Source organism: Phacochoerus africanus, chromosome 9, assembly GCF_016906955.1.
Source record: "Phacochoerus africanus isolate WHEZ1 chromosome 9, ROS_Pafr_v1, whole genome shotgun sequence".
NCBI lineage: Eukaryota > Metazoa > Chordata > Mammalia > Artiodactyla > Suidae > Phacochoerus > Phacochoerus africanus.
The window spans coordinates 15,818,223-15,833,665 of NC_062552.1; the positions used below are offsets into that span (position 1 = coordinate 15,818,223).

The 15,443-nt window shown below is 47.8% G+C and overlaps 1 protein-coding gene across 2 annotated transcripts in view; it reads left to right on the forward strand.

The window, feature by feature from the left end:
* Positions 1-531: 531 nt before the first annotated feature.
* Positions 532-15,443, forward strand: part of E2F3 (E2F transcription factor 3) — a 74,515-nt gene continuing 59,603 nt past the window's right edge. Inside the window, exon 1 of one of the 2 annotated variants that reach the window (XM_047795380.1) lies at positions 532-758. In XM_047795380.1, coding sequence (XP_047651336.1) covers positions 741-758 — 18 coding nt within the window. In that variant the 5' untranslated portion in view covers positions 532-740. The remainder of the gene's footprint in view (positions 759-15,443) is intronic. The other variant, XM_047795379.1, reaches the window with a different exon arrangement.

Below are 15,443 nucleotides of genomic sequence, written 5' to 3' on the forward strand. Positions count from 1 at the left end.
CCGGTCTCGGGGGCCTGTTGGCAGCCGGGGGTCCCTCAGGCGTGCTCGGAGCGCAGGGGCTCTGGCAGGCTGCGCTTGACACATTTGGGGATCGGTAACTCTCGGCAACAAAGGGGCTGGGGGAAGCGGAGGGGGGCGTGCAGGGGGGAGGTGGAGCTGGAAGCCGGGTGCGGGCTGGGGCGGGGGCTGTCTGGGGGCGAGGGGCTAGCGGGCTGGCGCCCCGGCCTGGGCGCATCCCGGCGGTGGCAGCGGCGGCGCCCGCGTGGCCCGAGCGCCCGGGCCTTCCTCACCGGGCCCCGGGCCTGCCCTTGACCCGCCTCTCCCCTTGCCCCTTCCTTCCCCGCCCTGTCCCCCTCTCCGCCCCCCGGCGACGGAGGGCGGGGGCAGCCGTGTTCCCGTCCCGCCGCCTGGGTCTGTCCCTCTCCCCGGGACCCGCCGGTGACGTTTCGCACACGTGCGCGGAGGACGCGCCTGTGACTGGGGAGGAGGCGGCGGCGGGGAGGGGGCGCTGGAGGGGGAGAGGGGGCACCCACTTCCTCCTGCTCGCCGGCTCCCTGGCCTGGGACGGTCCCGGCGCCCTCGCACCCGCCCCCGGCGCGGCCACCCTCCCTCTCCTCTCCCCAACCCCCCCCTCCCCACGGGCGCCCGCCCTCGCCCGGCGCCGCCGGTCTGTTCGGCCCTCTGGGCCCCCTCTCCAGCCGGCCCCCCCACCTCCCCCCGGAGCCAGGCTGGTTTCGGAAATGCCCTTACAGCAGCAGGTTAGTGACCGGGACTGCTCGGGGCCGCCGCCGCCGCGGGGGCACGGGGATCTGTTGGGGGCTGAAGCCGTGAGGGTAGGCGGTTGAGCGGGGTTTTGGAGTGGGAACGGGGGGTTGGGTGCTCGAGGGAAATGAGTAAGCAAGAAAAATCTAACTAAGTAAATGCCCCGGCCTCGGGTTCTGGGAACCGCGGGGCAGGAGTGTCCGCCCCAGGGGGTGGGTATGGTGTTTACGCGTATTTTTTCCTAGGGGGCCGAGGGATGGGCGAGCGAAAACCGGAGGGGGGCTTCTCGCCAATGGCCGAGTTGAGCTCTGTTTTCTGTCTTCCTTCCCTTGTGCTGGAGGGGGAGGGGGGCGGGTCAGAGGGTAGGGTGTCTGTAGGATTCCCAGGCCACCCGCCACCCCCTCCCTTTGTCCCTGTAATTTATAAAGCGCTTTTGAGAGATGATTTAGGTCAAGATGCGGCTTCTCTTTTTGTTGGTACTAGAAAGAAGTGTGGTCCGGAGGTCTTCCCCCTTTCTCCTTTTCTCTCCTTCATTCCCTTCCTCCATGCCTCCTGCCTTCACCCTCGTGGTGAGGCTTGGCCCCCACGAGGCTCGAAACGAACCAGACCCAGTTAGAGACGTGGTTGGCTGATAATACCAGTCGTTGACCTCACCTTGTCTCGGCTCCAAATGGGCTTAATTTTTGGAGAATCAAGATTTTGCAGAGGTCCTTAAGAGAGTCGGCACATAGGCTGCACTTTGGGGAAGGGCATGGCTTTGGGAATAATGAAAGATGTGATTTCCTGACTCTTCCCGATTTCTCCTCGAGTTGGATCGTAACTGCTTTTCAGCCCCAGAGGTACTTGCCGGGGATGTGTGATTCTGGCTCAGTCGGGGAAGCTCATCGTGTTTTAGTGACTAGGGTCTGCCAGCAGGGGGGAAAGTACAGTACCTGCTCGCACACAGTATCCAGTGTGCGGGATTCGCAGTCATAAGAATGTGCCACGCTTCTATTAGCATTACGTACTGTTACTGACTTGAGGGAAACATGCTTGCATGTATTTTAAGTGTATTTGCCCCCTACCCGCTTCTGTCACTATTTCATGAACCTAATCTGCAACAGCCAGCTATTGACAGACTTCTTGGATTGGATTCAGATTTGTGGAAGGGTAGTTTTGATAATGGAAAAATGTGAGACCACCAGTGTGCTTTTCTTTTTTCTTCTTCTTCTTTTTTCTTTTAAATTTTAGCCTACTTTGACCAGGTCTCCAAAAACCGTCTAGCCAAACTTCTAGGTCGTTCATTGTATTGAAGTATTTAAAAAATTACCCTCACTACCTTCCAAGCTGTTTTAAAACTTTATCCTCCTTGCCATGAGATTATTATTCCGAAGTTATGAACAATGTATATAAAGTTTGGTGGGGGGTTTTTTCTTAACAAAATTATATTAGATTCTATTTAAGTCTGGAACTTTCATTGCTCTTCTTTTCCCTAAGCAGGTGGGATAGGCATGGGGGTAGCTAAGTGATTAGCTGAGCAAAGAGACCGTGTAATGACTTTGCATCCAAGAAGGGATTGAGAACTCCTGTTCAGGTGGTCAGCTGCAGGCCTACCTGGTTCTGATTCCACGTTCTATCTCAAGAACTTAACCCGGAGCAAATTCTTCACCATTTTTTTAATGGGAAAAATAGCTATAATAGTACTACTATACCAGCTGTGATTGCCTCTGTCATTTTCAGGTCCTATGATCTTAGGCAAATAACTTAATCTCTCAAAATAATTTCCTCTTCTGTAAAATATGGACAATGATAATACTAACTTGAAGATTCTTTTCAAGGATGAAATGTGATCATGCATGTAATAAATACACTTAGCACAGTGCCAGGCAATGAGTAGACAACCAATACAGTGAATATTCAGAAAAAATTTTTTTTGAAACTTAGAGAAATAATGTAAGACTCCATGCACACTGGCCCTTTGTTGACTTATATGAGTAAAATGATCTAAAAAAAAAAAGGGATTCTATAATGATATGTAAGTATCTCCACCTAATTGGTTTGAGTTTTAAAATCCATTAATCATGGCTAAGGTAAGAATGGATAAAATAGGGACGTGTCAATAAGGTAGGCCTCTATAGAGAGGGTGCTGATGACCTGCCTGAGCTTGTGCCTGGAGTTGTGACAAATTTAGATCAACTCAGCCTCACTTTTTTGCCTCACTTCTCCCTTTACTCCATGGACCTGTCATCTTTTGGGTGCAGCCCATGCTAAGTGGCTTCTGCAGAGCTGAAATCTTCATCATCCCCATGTCAGCGACATGAACTAGACGAATTCAGTTTGAGATGGTGAGCTGTTGGACATGGCAGAGGTCTGGAGTAACCAGAGTCAGAAGCCCTTTTTTTTTTTTTTTTTCCTGGAACAGGCATGGCTTCATCATTTTCTGCCTCTGCTAAAAAGAAGCCAAAATGATTTATTCCACTTCTAGAAAGTTTAGATCTATTAATGCAAGAGACAATGGCCTGTCACATCTGATTTAATTTAATCCAGTCATAGCAACCCGCTGATTAGACTTTGGGAAAAAAACCCGCAATGCTTGAAGTTTCCGTGGGAGAATGGAGAAACCATAGGTGCTATAGCTGGGTCTCTTTTTTCCCCTGTGCAGTTATAAAAGAAGAAAATGCTGGGTTCCTGTGGTTCTGTACTCAATAATCTTGCTTCTGCTGAGATAGATGATTGGTGCCAAGTTTAAGCAAGGAGAGAATTTTTAGTCACTCCATACCCCAAAATGGAAGTTTTCATATAATGCAGTGCCCAGACTCGGGCTGTACAAATAGCTCCACTATAATCAGTGCCCAGGGCGCCGCTCTAATCATCCTCTGAAACAGAGCTCCCTCAAATGTGGCCCTGTGAGCTACTGAACCCAGGCTTGTGAACAGGAAAGGGTTTTTGTTTTGTTTTTCTATAAATCGTCACCTTGTGTAATACTAGGGAGAGTCGATTCTGAGATTAATGTTGTGCTGTGTAAAGCTAACTTGAAAACAGAAAATAATACTCTAAGCTTAGACATGAATACATAGCAGCACCTGGAGATTGAAAGGTTGTGGGGGAGAGTGGCTTTTCTTCTCATTTCTCTTAGGTATAATGCAGCAGTTTTCTTATTAACTCATCTTTTATCGCCATCCCCAAAGATACAGCATCCACACCTTTAGCCTCTTTCAGAAGGACTGGGACCCCCTCTGGCAAGGCTTCAGATATTCATAGTTGATATTCTGGCTGGTTTTCTAATTCAGCATGACTTTGCTGTGTTCCATTTGTGTGTCCAGTTTCCGTCCCCTTCCCCAGGCTGACCACCTCCAATTCCTTTTAACCTCCTATTATTTTCTACTAACATTTTAAACTAGGACAAGTGAAAAAATCAACCATTGCCTGTACTCATCAAGTCCCTCCCAGATAGATTCCCATGAGATCACCCCAAATAATGCAAAGGCAAAGAAGGTAGATTGTAATTCTTATCATATGCTCTGTTTCATTTTGGTTTTTAGAGAGAGGAACTTGCCTGAATTCTTTGAGGTACTAAGCATGTGGTTTAATGCATATTTGTCATGCTTGTGAGCAGCTTAAAAATAATGTTTGGGGGACTGTATTTACAATTGCTAAGAAGCATTTTTTTTTCTACTAATCATTTTCCATGGGACTCAGAAGGGAAGCGAACTGGGAAAGCAGTAAGTATAGGAAACCACTAATGGTATCTCCTTCCTCCTACCCCGATCCTCTCTTTCGCTTCCAAGAGTGACTTGGAAAATGTACCTTACACAAGGAAAAGTTATACAACAGAGTGGGGGGGGACAGCCACTGCTGAGCTGGGGACGAGGAACCCTGGAGGGCAGGGGTGGGGTTACCAGAAAGGGTAATGCATACAGCTTTGGCTTTAGTAAGAAGGAAATTTGTTTATTTTCTGTTGGCACTTTTGCTTCACACTCTCCCCCGCAAAGCATTTTCAGAACTCAAAGAATGTATAAGTTACAAGGATGCATTCTCAGTCTGCCCCCAGCCTTAACTGGGGGTCAACCTTGTTGCTGTGGGGACCACAAGCATCTGCAATACAACTTTGAAGGGAAAGAGATAAAGCCCCCTTGTTGCCAGATTGTATCACCTGACTTTGCTGGAGAACCTGGGTGAAGCAGACCACTGCTTAGCTTTGTAAACCGAGGCAGGGGTTTATGGCAGCGGAGGTTGATAGCAGAGACAATTGACAGCAGATGGAGTAGGGAGAAAGATGAAGATGGGAAGTCAGAAGGATAAAAGTAATTGACTTTAGGAGTTCCCGTTGTGGCTCAGTGGTAATGAAGCTGACTAGTATCCCTGAGGATGCGGGTTCCATCCCTGGCCTTGCTCAGTGGGTTGAGGATCCAGCGTTTCCGTGATCTGTGGTATAGGTGGCAGATGCCGCTTGGATTCCGCATTGCTTTGGCTGCAGCATAGGGCCACAGCCATAGCTCCGATTCAACCCCTAACCTGGGAACTTCCATGTGCCATGGGTTTGGGGCCCTAAAAAAAAAAAAGGTAATTGACTTTAGTTTGCTTTCTATTACTGTAGTCCAACTGTCTGGGGCCATTTCTAGTGTCCAGGCAACATTCTTATAACAAAGCAGTCCCGAAGACCAATGCTTGAGGCAATAATTGATATTCCCGAGGGTCTTTGAATCGTAACATGTGAGAGCTGTAAAGCAACAGAGTCACCATCTGACCCAGTCCCCTTTATTTTGCAGGTGAGGAAATTAGGACCCAGTGCAGTTAAATGACTTACCCAAGGTCACAAGCTAACTAGTGGCAAAGCCAGAAATGAAACTGAAGACTTGAAACTGAATTCTTAGAAGCAGCCTCATTTGCCAAGGGAAAGTTAACTATGTCTCATGTGCCCTACAGGGGAAAATTGGGATGTGTGGAATACATTTTAGATTGTCTTCAGAAATGGTTACATTTTTAAAATAGAAGTGTCCTTTGAACAGTTGGTTTGGGAGTATCAACAATTCATTCTCAAAGATACAAAATAAGCGAAGCTCCTTTAGATGTTAACTGGAAGGGATTTTTTTGTTGTTCCTTCTTTTTTTGCCACACCTGCAGCGTGTGGAAGGTCCCCCCCGCCAGGGGTGAAACGTGTGCCACAGCAACGACCCAAGCCACTGCAGTGACAACACCAGATCCTCAACCCGCTGAGCCACGAGAGAACTCCCAAGGAGTTTTTCCAAAAATAGAAGGCGTGACTGACTGGTACAAAAAGATGATAGTGGCATTTGTAAAGCTCTATTTATTATTCGCAAATTTCTGTGGATTGAACATTTCCAGCGCTCAAAAAGTGAAACATACACTTCACAGAGAATAGAACCTAGAGGGATTCCGGCAGCTGCTTCAGGGGAGGGTCACAGTGTAGCTCTGGCATTGGAGGTCTGTCCTGGGCCGTTCGCATCCTGGGTGACTATCATGGTTTTCAGAGGTCCTGGGGCCCTGACCCAGTAACATCAGACCAGGAGCTCTCCAGGAAGGTTTCTGGTTTGACAAAGTGGCTGATCAGTTTAACTCTTTCAGCTCCAGAAGCCATCATCCCCGAAAAGCCAGAACTAATTTCCTTAAAATGTCTTCTTTTACTTGTGGAATTGAGAAAGCTTAAAAATAGAATCACTTCAAGCCCTGAAGCCAAAAAGTGAAACATAATCCAATGGGGCTGTAGTTCACAGACTGGTTAGGGCCGGGGATATACAGCTTGTCTATCATCCATAGACCAGAAAGGTACCTTGTGTAGGTGCGGTCGTACAGCCAGGGAGCAGACAGTGGGGGGCGCTGTAGTCAGCCGGAAGCCGATTTCCCCTGGAGGATGTTGTGGCCAGAGCCCATCTCTCAGGGAGCAGAGGAGCTGAAAGCCCTTGGGTCCTTCCCACCAGCTCATGCCTGGCTACCCAGGAGATCCCGTTGGCTCCTCCAGCACATGCTCGTCTGCTGAGAAGGGCTTCTCCGTGCTCTGGTTTTCATGATCCTGCATGTTGTGGCTCTGGACAGAGTTGGGGGAGGGGACAAGGCTGTATCACAGGAGCTAAATTCTGAGCCTATGGATTTCACCCCTCCCTTGCCCTTTTCCCATGTCTGATGCTTTGAGGCTCCAGAAATAAATAACCAGAGCAGTAGCCCTGTGGCCCCATCTCTTCCGAGCCTTTCTGGGCCTGCCACCCATAGGAGAGGTGAAGCCTTGTCGGTACATCACCTGCACCCTCCACCTAAAAGGCAAAGTGAAGGACACCTGAGGGTGAGGATCAAGCAGTAGAGCCTGGAACCAGAGTGTCTGGGGTCAGGAAGATTAAGTGAGTTCATATTTGTAAGGTGCCTAGACCAGTGCCTGGCCATTGGGAAGGATTCAGGAGTGTGTGTGGTGGAATCGCCCTTGCCTTCCATGGCTGAGTCTTGGGCATGTCCTTTGGTTTCCTTTGTGAACTAGCCCTCGTCTTCATCCAAACCCAGTCACACCTCTTAAAAATGCTGGGGAGGGGGAGTGAACCACAGATCTTTGTAGTTCTTCATAAGCTGTCCATGGCCTTGGGAGAAAGAACAGGAAAATAAGCTGCTTCTTAGAATAAGCTTCTCCTTATAATAGCCCTTTTCGGTAGTGATCGTGTCACGACTAAAGTCTTTATTTCTGTGATTATGTGTGTTAATAAACTTGCAGTAGTTGCTGCCACATGATTTCACTTTATAGTCAACTAGAGCTTAAGACTGGATGGCTGAGATCAGGGTGTCTGAGGTCTCTGGGCTCTGGCAGGATTGGCAGCCCCAGTCATTTTGGTGGAGGGCAGTGGTTGTCTTGCTTTCCAGAGTCAGGGAAGCTGCCTCTGGGCCTCCCTCTCCACTTGGCATCTCTCCTTCACCCCTGGTTTGTTTGTTTGTTTGTTTTGATGTGTTACGCCTGTTCCTCTGACTTAGCCCTTACCTCTCCCTCTCTTTGGCTTTCAGAAGGATGCCAGAATTGCCACCTTCATTGGCTGCTTCCGTGACTTACCAAATTAATTACAACCTTTTCCCCACCCTTTGAGGTAGGGTGAAATCTTGCCTTTCCCGTTCTGCTTCCCATTCCTCCCAGCTGGATTCCTGGCACAGTGCCGAGTGTAAGGAGGCTGAGGCTTTCCCTCTGGTGCCTTTATTTGCCTGCTCCTCTTGACGCTGTCCTTCCTCCTGGGCCAAGGACACCTCCCCCGGGGCCCAACCCGGGCCCCTCCCTCCCCTCGAGTTACTGCTTCCTTCCTGTGGCACATCTTAGTCCCCCTTACCTCCCCATCATTGGTGTCCTTGATGTACTCTTCCTGCAAACCCACGAGCTTCAAGAAACCAGCCCGTGGTTTTCTCATCATGTAATCTGTGCAATGCCTTCTCCATTGTGGACTCTCAAATATTTGAGAAGCAGCATTTTCATTGGACACCCACAGTGTGCTTGGCACCCCCAGTCTTCCTGTTGGGGATGCAGAAGAAGTTATGAGGTGTGCTCCACCCACTCTTGAGTTTATAGTCTGTTTGGGGAGACAGGCTCTAAACACAAGTTGAGTCGCAAAGCAAGACCAAACAGGAGTCCAGATGAAAGCAAGGCTCATCTAGTCCTCAGTTGTACAGTGTCGATGGCAAGTACCAGCTGGACCACGGGAGTGGGGAGGCCATGGCTCCCGTGGTCACCAACCTTAGAGCCCACTCAGGTGTATATTTGAACCAAAGTGTCCCAGATTGTTTTAAGGTGCACTTTAGTGGAACCACTGGGCTAAGTGGACTGGGAAGACTGGGGGAGGCTTCATGAGGCAGGGGTAGGGAGGCCAGTTGGACTGGCGTCAATATGGGAGACTAACAGGACCTAACACGGGGTATGTGTCTAGAATAGAGGTTGCCTTCCTACAAGGGCTGGACAGGGAAGTAACTGGTGGTGGCGATAGGTGGTCTGGGGGTTGGGCTTAAACAGAAAAGAAATGCCCTATCAGAAGGGGAGCCCAGGGCCCTGCCCTGGGTGATGGGTGCCACAGGGGAGCGCAGGGCCTGTTTGTTGCCACATCTTCAACCTTCTTAAAAATGCCAGAAATCTACCAGTTTTTGAATGTTGGCTCGATTAAAAAGGAAAATGTGCAAGCCAAACAAAATAGGTCTCTAGGCCAGATTTGGCTTAAGGGCTGCCACTCAGCAGTCTCTGGTTCTTTGGATAATAATAGCTAATGTTTATCAAGTGCCCGCATGTATGGAGGGCACTGAACTAAGTGCCTTACGCACTTTAGCACATTATCCACATAACAGCTAATGAAGTGGGTCTTATTATCGTGTGTATTCTGCACAGGAAGAAGCAGACAGTGAGGGGTTAAGGGGCTGGCTCAGGACTCCACTGATGAGTAAGGCAACTGAAAGTGAACCCAAGGAGCCTGGCTCCAAAGTCTCAGCTTATCCCTGGTCTTTATCCTTTGTGGTCTCTGACATCGTGTTAATTCCGTAGCAGGGACCCCAAATACCCGTCAAAAAGAATTGTCTGTAGCACTTGTTCCTGATGCAGATTTCCAGGCTCCATCTCAATCAGAGAAGCACCCAGATCTTCTGGAACATTTGGGAAAGCCTGCTGTAGGTAGTTGAGCTCGAGCGAGTGTTTTTGAAGCTGGAATAACCAGGCCGCGCAGGAGCTGCCTGCAGAATCAATACACACTTTTCCATCTCCACTCCTCCCTCAGATGTTGGCGAAAACAGTCCTGCAGACCCCAGAAACCTGGGCCAGGTGCATGGGTAGCCCATGCCCACTCTTAGGATACCAACTTCTGGACTTCTAGGTCATTGCCAAGGAAGACCATTCAAAGATGGGTTACCCAAGACATAAAGGCGGTGAAAACAAGAAGGGCTCCCAAAGGGCTGAGAATCTTAGGGGATCCAAGTAAGCGCTATGGCTGCATGCCTGGCACTAGTACCCCTGGCAGCCAGGGCGATGCTCTGGACATCCTGCCCTTGCGGGGTTTATCCTAGAACAGGAGGGCTTTTCATTCTGTTGGGTCTGGGCCTGCCTGGAACAGGTTACCAGGTGGACAAAAAGCCAGAAATTCCCCTGGGAAAAGAACCAGGGCAATACCATTTAGGGAAAGGGAGCCACTGAGTTGAGAAGTCTGGAAGCAGGACAGCAACAGTGATGGTGTGAAAGGCAAGAGGGAAGTGAGGGCCAAGCTAAGGGAGAAAAGAAAACACAAGACCTTGACATCCACGATGGTTAGCTCCCGGGGCTGAAAGAACAGACAAGGCTGAGCTTTTCCTCCACAGGCTTTGCACCATGTGGAGGCAGTGGTGAGTTTGGAATGCGTTGGCTGTTTGGGACTCCATGGGCCATCCAGCTTTCTAAGAGGCCAGGACCCAGCACTGGGAATGTGACTTTGGCCCAGAGATGAGAGTGGAAGCCTTGATGAACAACAGCCAGCCAACAATGGGCCTTCCTAGCTTCAAAAAAACAAAAATTAATGTGGTGCCACAAAAACCTTTCATCATTTCCACCTCTCCCTCTGTAATATGAAAACGAGACAGATTCATCAGGTTGATTTGGGGGGGATCAATACTGTCAGGGCTCCCAGAGACGAGCCATCGGATATTGTTTATTATGTGCTTTCCCAGGTCTGGGCCTGGCTCCTCGCTGCTGTGAGAAAGCCCACAGTTTGGAGGCTCGCGAAGCAAAGAGCCAGCTGGAGAGGGCTGTACATAAAGAAAGGTCACATAATTACGTCTTGAACCAAGATGGCTCTTTTGACCGTTATTTCCTATGCTCTCTGATTTTGCAGATTAAAAAGAAAAAAAAAAAAAACCTTAGATTTATTTTTTAAGCCCTGGCATATTAAAATTTAAAACTGAAAGAGCCATGTGAATTCTAAGTATCTTTATCTTGATTTTTAAATTTGTAGCTCATGTTTAAGCCCATTGGCAATAATCCCTGAAATGACCAATTTTGTTGCCATGTTGGGTGGCAACACTTATGAAGCCCACACTAATAATATGGTAAAGTTTTCAACCTTTCCTGTTACTGTTTTCCTTGCTGGCATCTCAGACACTCTAGCCCTGGAACTAGTCTATAGGGGGAAGTTTTCCACTCTGGGGACCCTTGGCACGGTGGTGGGGTACAGAAGGAGTCTATGGCTTGACAGTCTGTCTCTGGAAACGTGCTCCGCCACTTACCAGCGTGTGACCTTTCACAAATGATATCTATCAGCTGTAGTTACTTAAAGTAGTGTTTTGTCTCTTTCAATGGTTGGAAGAATTAAATGGGATAAGTTTATAGGAAATGCACTGTGCATCCCTAATTTAGTGTGTACCCCATAAGCCCCCATTCCTTGCTGGGAGCTCCTAAGTGTTGTTTGAATTCTCAGCATTTTTACCCATTTGAGGGAAAACAAGCTATGGGACAAACACTTGAACTCTGAGCTGAATGGGGTTGCCAGGACTCTGAGTGTTTCATTGACAAAGATACTCTCGCCTTCAACAAAGAAGTTCATCAGGAGATAGGAGAGATGAAATGTGTTCTTCAAACAGAGGAGATGAAAGAATGACGTGCATAAGACAATAGCCAAGGCATTTCTTAGGCATCCAACCTGGGCTACAGGACGGAGAAGGCTTTTGGAAGTGTGAAACTAGAGCAGGATTTCAGCACCATTGACCTCTCGGTCGGATGCATCTGGGGGAGGCTGTTGTGTGTATCACAGGATGTGCAACAGCTTCCCTGGCTTACAAGATGCCGGTAGCGCCCCCGAGTTGTGACAATCACAACTGTCTCTGGACCTTGTCGGATGTCCCCTTAGGGCAAAAGTGGCCCTTATCTCTGCCCTCCTCCACCCCTGCCCTGTTGCTGAAGCACTGAGCTAACCCTTTAGTGGGGAACCCCAGCACTGCGATTCACGGTCCCACTCTTGAGAGATGATACAGAGAAACGGTGCGCTGTGTAGCCAGCTGCAGCGCTCCTGTTTTATAATCAGGCAATGTGAATGGCCACTCGAAGCCTCTCTGTAACTTGGAGAAGACAAGATCAAAGTCTGTAGTTCCGAGAAGACCAAAGAAGTTCTGCATTTATCATTTCCTCAACTGGGTCATTAAGAGAGACTTTCTGCTTGGGACGGACCGGCTTCTTTGTAGGTAGTTAGATGATGTGGGCACATCACTTCCCTTCCAGCCTGTCTCTCCACCTGTTAAATAAGGAGAATCCAGGTTCCCACCTCCTAAGTTGTGAAAATTGAACGTCTCTATGTATGTAAAGTGCTGGCTCTAGCACCGGCTGCTTACAAAACACTCCAACAAGTCTGTTGTCATCATCTGTATCATTATTGCTGTTGTTGTTATTGCTATTGTTTTCAAGTTGAGCTTCCATTTCGGGGCAATTCAGCTGTTAAAAGCCATGCCGTTTGTCCCTGGGCATGTTGGCAGGACTGCTTCTCTCTTGCTCTTCCATCCCCGTGCTGGCCACCATCTCCACCACGGGACATGCCGATTCATTGACTTAACTCCAAGGGTATGCATGCTCTCAGTGCAACACAGACAGATACCCCTGCTTTGCTGTGGCTTGGATCATGATTGATAATTTTGCCACGTTAATAAATACCCTGTTCCTGTCTTTGATAGATCCTGGTCTTTCCCCCCCCCCCCCCAGCAGTGTTTATTAAGTGTGAGGTCCTGGACCAGCAGCAGCCCTTGGGAGCTTATTAGAAAGGCAAATGTTGGGGTCAGAGCTGAAACCTGCTGAGTCAGAAACTCTGGGTGTGCCTCGCATCGTGGAGTTCAGCAGGCCCCCCCACATTGTTCCCATGCACCAAGTTTGGGAAAAGATAACCTCTCAACAGGGAAGGATTCGGGGAAGCCAAGGCCGTGACTGGGCTGCTGCGTTATGTTACGCGTTGCCATTGAAGAGAGTGTTACCCATCTAGTACATTTCCAACAACAGCAGAGCTTACGAACGGTCATCTTGGGAAGTTCCCATCATGGCTCAGCGGAAAAAAGTCTGACTAGCATCCATGAGGACACAGGTTCGATCCCTGGCCTCGATCAGTGGGTTAAGGATCTGGCGTTGCCGTGAAGTGTGGTGTAGGTCAGATGCACGGTTTGGATCCTGAGTTACTATGGCTGTGGCTGTAGGCAGCCTCTGTAGCTCTGATTTGACCCCTAGCCTGGGGTCTGGGAACCTCCGTATGCCACGGGTACGGCCCTAAAAAGCAAAAGACCAAAAAAAAAGAAAAAGTCATCTTGGTATGTCAAGACAGTTCAAAACTGGCACTGCCCTTTGATCTCTTCCTGGGCCTGGCACCCCTCCATGAAATGGGAGGATACTGGAGGATCCTCGAGCTCCCGCACAGGACACCGTAGCAGACATTTCTTCGCCTTCTTTGGGCTTTTCCGCATCCAGTGAACAGGGAAACTGCCTTCCTCTTCTCCAGAGACTTTTGATGTGTTTGTTTGACAGTGATGTTCCTTCTAACTCCTTCTCTCTCAGCTAACACTGGTAAAAATCCTCCTATCTGTTACCAAACTGACAGCCAGATGAACAAGGCTTCCCGGGGAATGAAATGGTCGCTCTCCTTCCCTGGCTGGTGATTTGGGTATTTAAAGATATCATGAGGAGTAAATGAAATGGGAGACCCTGGGCCAGTGTCCAGCCTGAGCTGGGCACAGAGTGTCCAGCCACTTGATAAATTCTCACCCCATCCCCAACTCATTAGAAAAACCAATAAAAGCATAAAATAGATAACACAATTTTATGTGAAAAGCTTTTGACTACCCACAATTTGAAAGTGTACATCATACAAGTTGTAACCAAAATCATGGAATCAGAAGTTCTGATGGCTTAAAACTTTCACTAAATATATGTGTAATTAAATACATTTAACTTAGAAACGAAAACGATATTATTACCTGATTTGTTTTCACAGAGATGGATGCAAAAACAAAATCTCTAATCAGATGGTCAGAAATTCTTTGCAATTCTGCACTCACCCAAACCTGGCTCTGCTTATATGGAACCTATCGATTTAAGAGTTCTCTTCACTTTACAAATGCTAATTAATTTCTATTGTGTTGATTATGGTAAAAGGAATGTCTGGGATGGACTGATAGTTCATTTTGAGAAAGAAATGTATCTTGAAAATGCACGTGGAAGATTATGTGGCTTTACTATGGCCTAGGTTTGTCTTGGTTGATTCTCTTCTAAAAAATGTCTCCCTGGCCTTCAGCGGACATTTCATCACCTTCAGCCAAAACAACTTCTGGTTACAGTGACGGTTTTAAGTTTGCCATTTGTGGTTGATAAAGGTTAGGAAAGTAAGGTGAGTAGTACTCATTTCTTGCTTCCTGCTTTGCTTGAGATCGAGGATCAGCTTTTCTGAGTCCTTGACTTTCAACGTTCGATACTCTCTATGGTAAAGGAGGCCAAGGTGTGGCCCTTACATGCTGCCACTTCTGAAGGTCTGGCATGACTCAGCTCCTGCCATCATTTCCAAAACCAGGTCTGGGGACCAAGGTGTGCCTCCCCTCTGCTTTGCCAGGTAAAAGAAATTAGAATAGGACCATGCCTTCCACGTAGTTGAGTTTTAAACATATTTTTTAGATGGATCTAAACATGTATTGTCACATTTGACTGTAACAAATTGCCAAGCCTTGGGCTCTTTTGAGTCTTGTTTCCCCTTTTCTGTAATAAGGTTAAAATGGGCAGCTGGTTGGTGGCTCCTTTTAGGTAAGGTGCATGCCACACATGTCTGCAGGAAAATAACTAGGGAAGCAAAAAATAAATAAATAAATATAATTGTAGTATACAAATAAAATAAAATAAAATAAAATGGGCAGCTGGTTGGTGGCTCCTTTTAGGTAAGGTAGGTCTTCAGCTTTGTTTGCATTTTAGAGAAGGGATCTCAGTAGGACTAGATAAAGACTCCAACTTTGCATGATTAAGGACTCAGATTTATCTCTCTGGGGGACTACCTTGTGGAAATCGGAGCCCTGAAGGCTGGTGAACTAGAATGCGAACTTCTTAATTTACCCTGAGAAATGTAACTGCCAAGGGGACAGTTGCAAAAATCGGTATTGCCTTGTGTTCCCAATCAGAAGGTATTTATTAGCTGAGTCAGAATAAAGGAGTTGATTCATCCTGTTAGTGTCCTCCAGCTGTGACAGTGCCTCTCTGGAGCTCACCTGCACCGGCAGGAGTCCTGCTGGCTGTTTAAGGAACATAATGGACATTGTCATTTACTCAGTGTCCAACTGATGACTGTTGTGACACACTGACTTTGTTAACCTGTTTTTTGTTGTTGCTTTTTTTTTTTAAGAAAAATACTTGTTTGTTGCTTAAAGACATCAAAGATGTTGTAAGTCAATGGAGTAAAGTCTGAACTACCTTCTCCACTTCCTCTTAGTCCTGCTCCCTTCCTGGTTTGTCCCTTTTCTATCCTTCTGTGTGTATATACACATACACAGTCAAGTGATTAGACATGTAGCCATATTGATGTCATTATTCCTTGTAATAGCTGTACTGCCACTTTTTTCTTGTTGTTGTATTTAGGGCCACACGTGCAGCATACGGAAGTTCTCAGGCCAGGGGTCAAACTGGAGCTGCAGCTACTGGCCTAACTCAGGAACCGAGCTGCATCTGCAACCTACACCACAGCTCATGGTAATGCCGGATCCTTAACCCACTG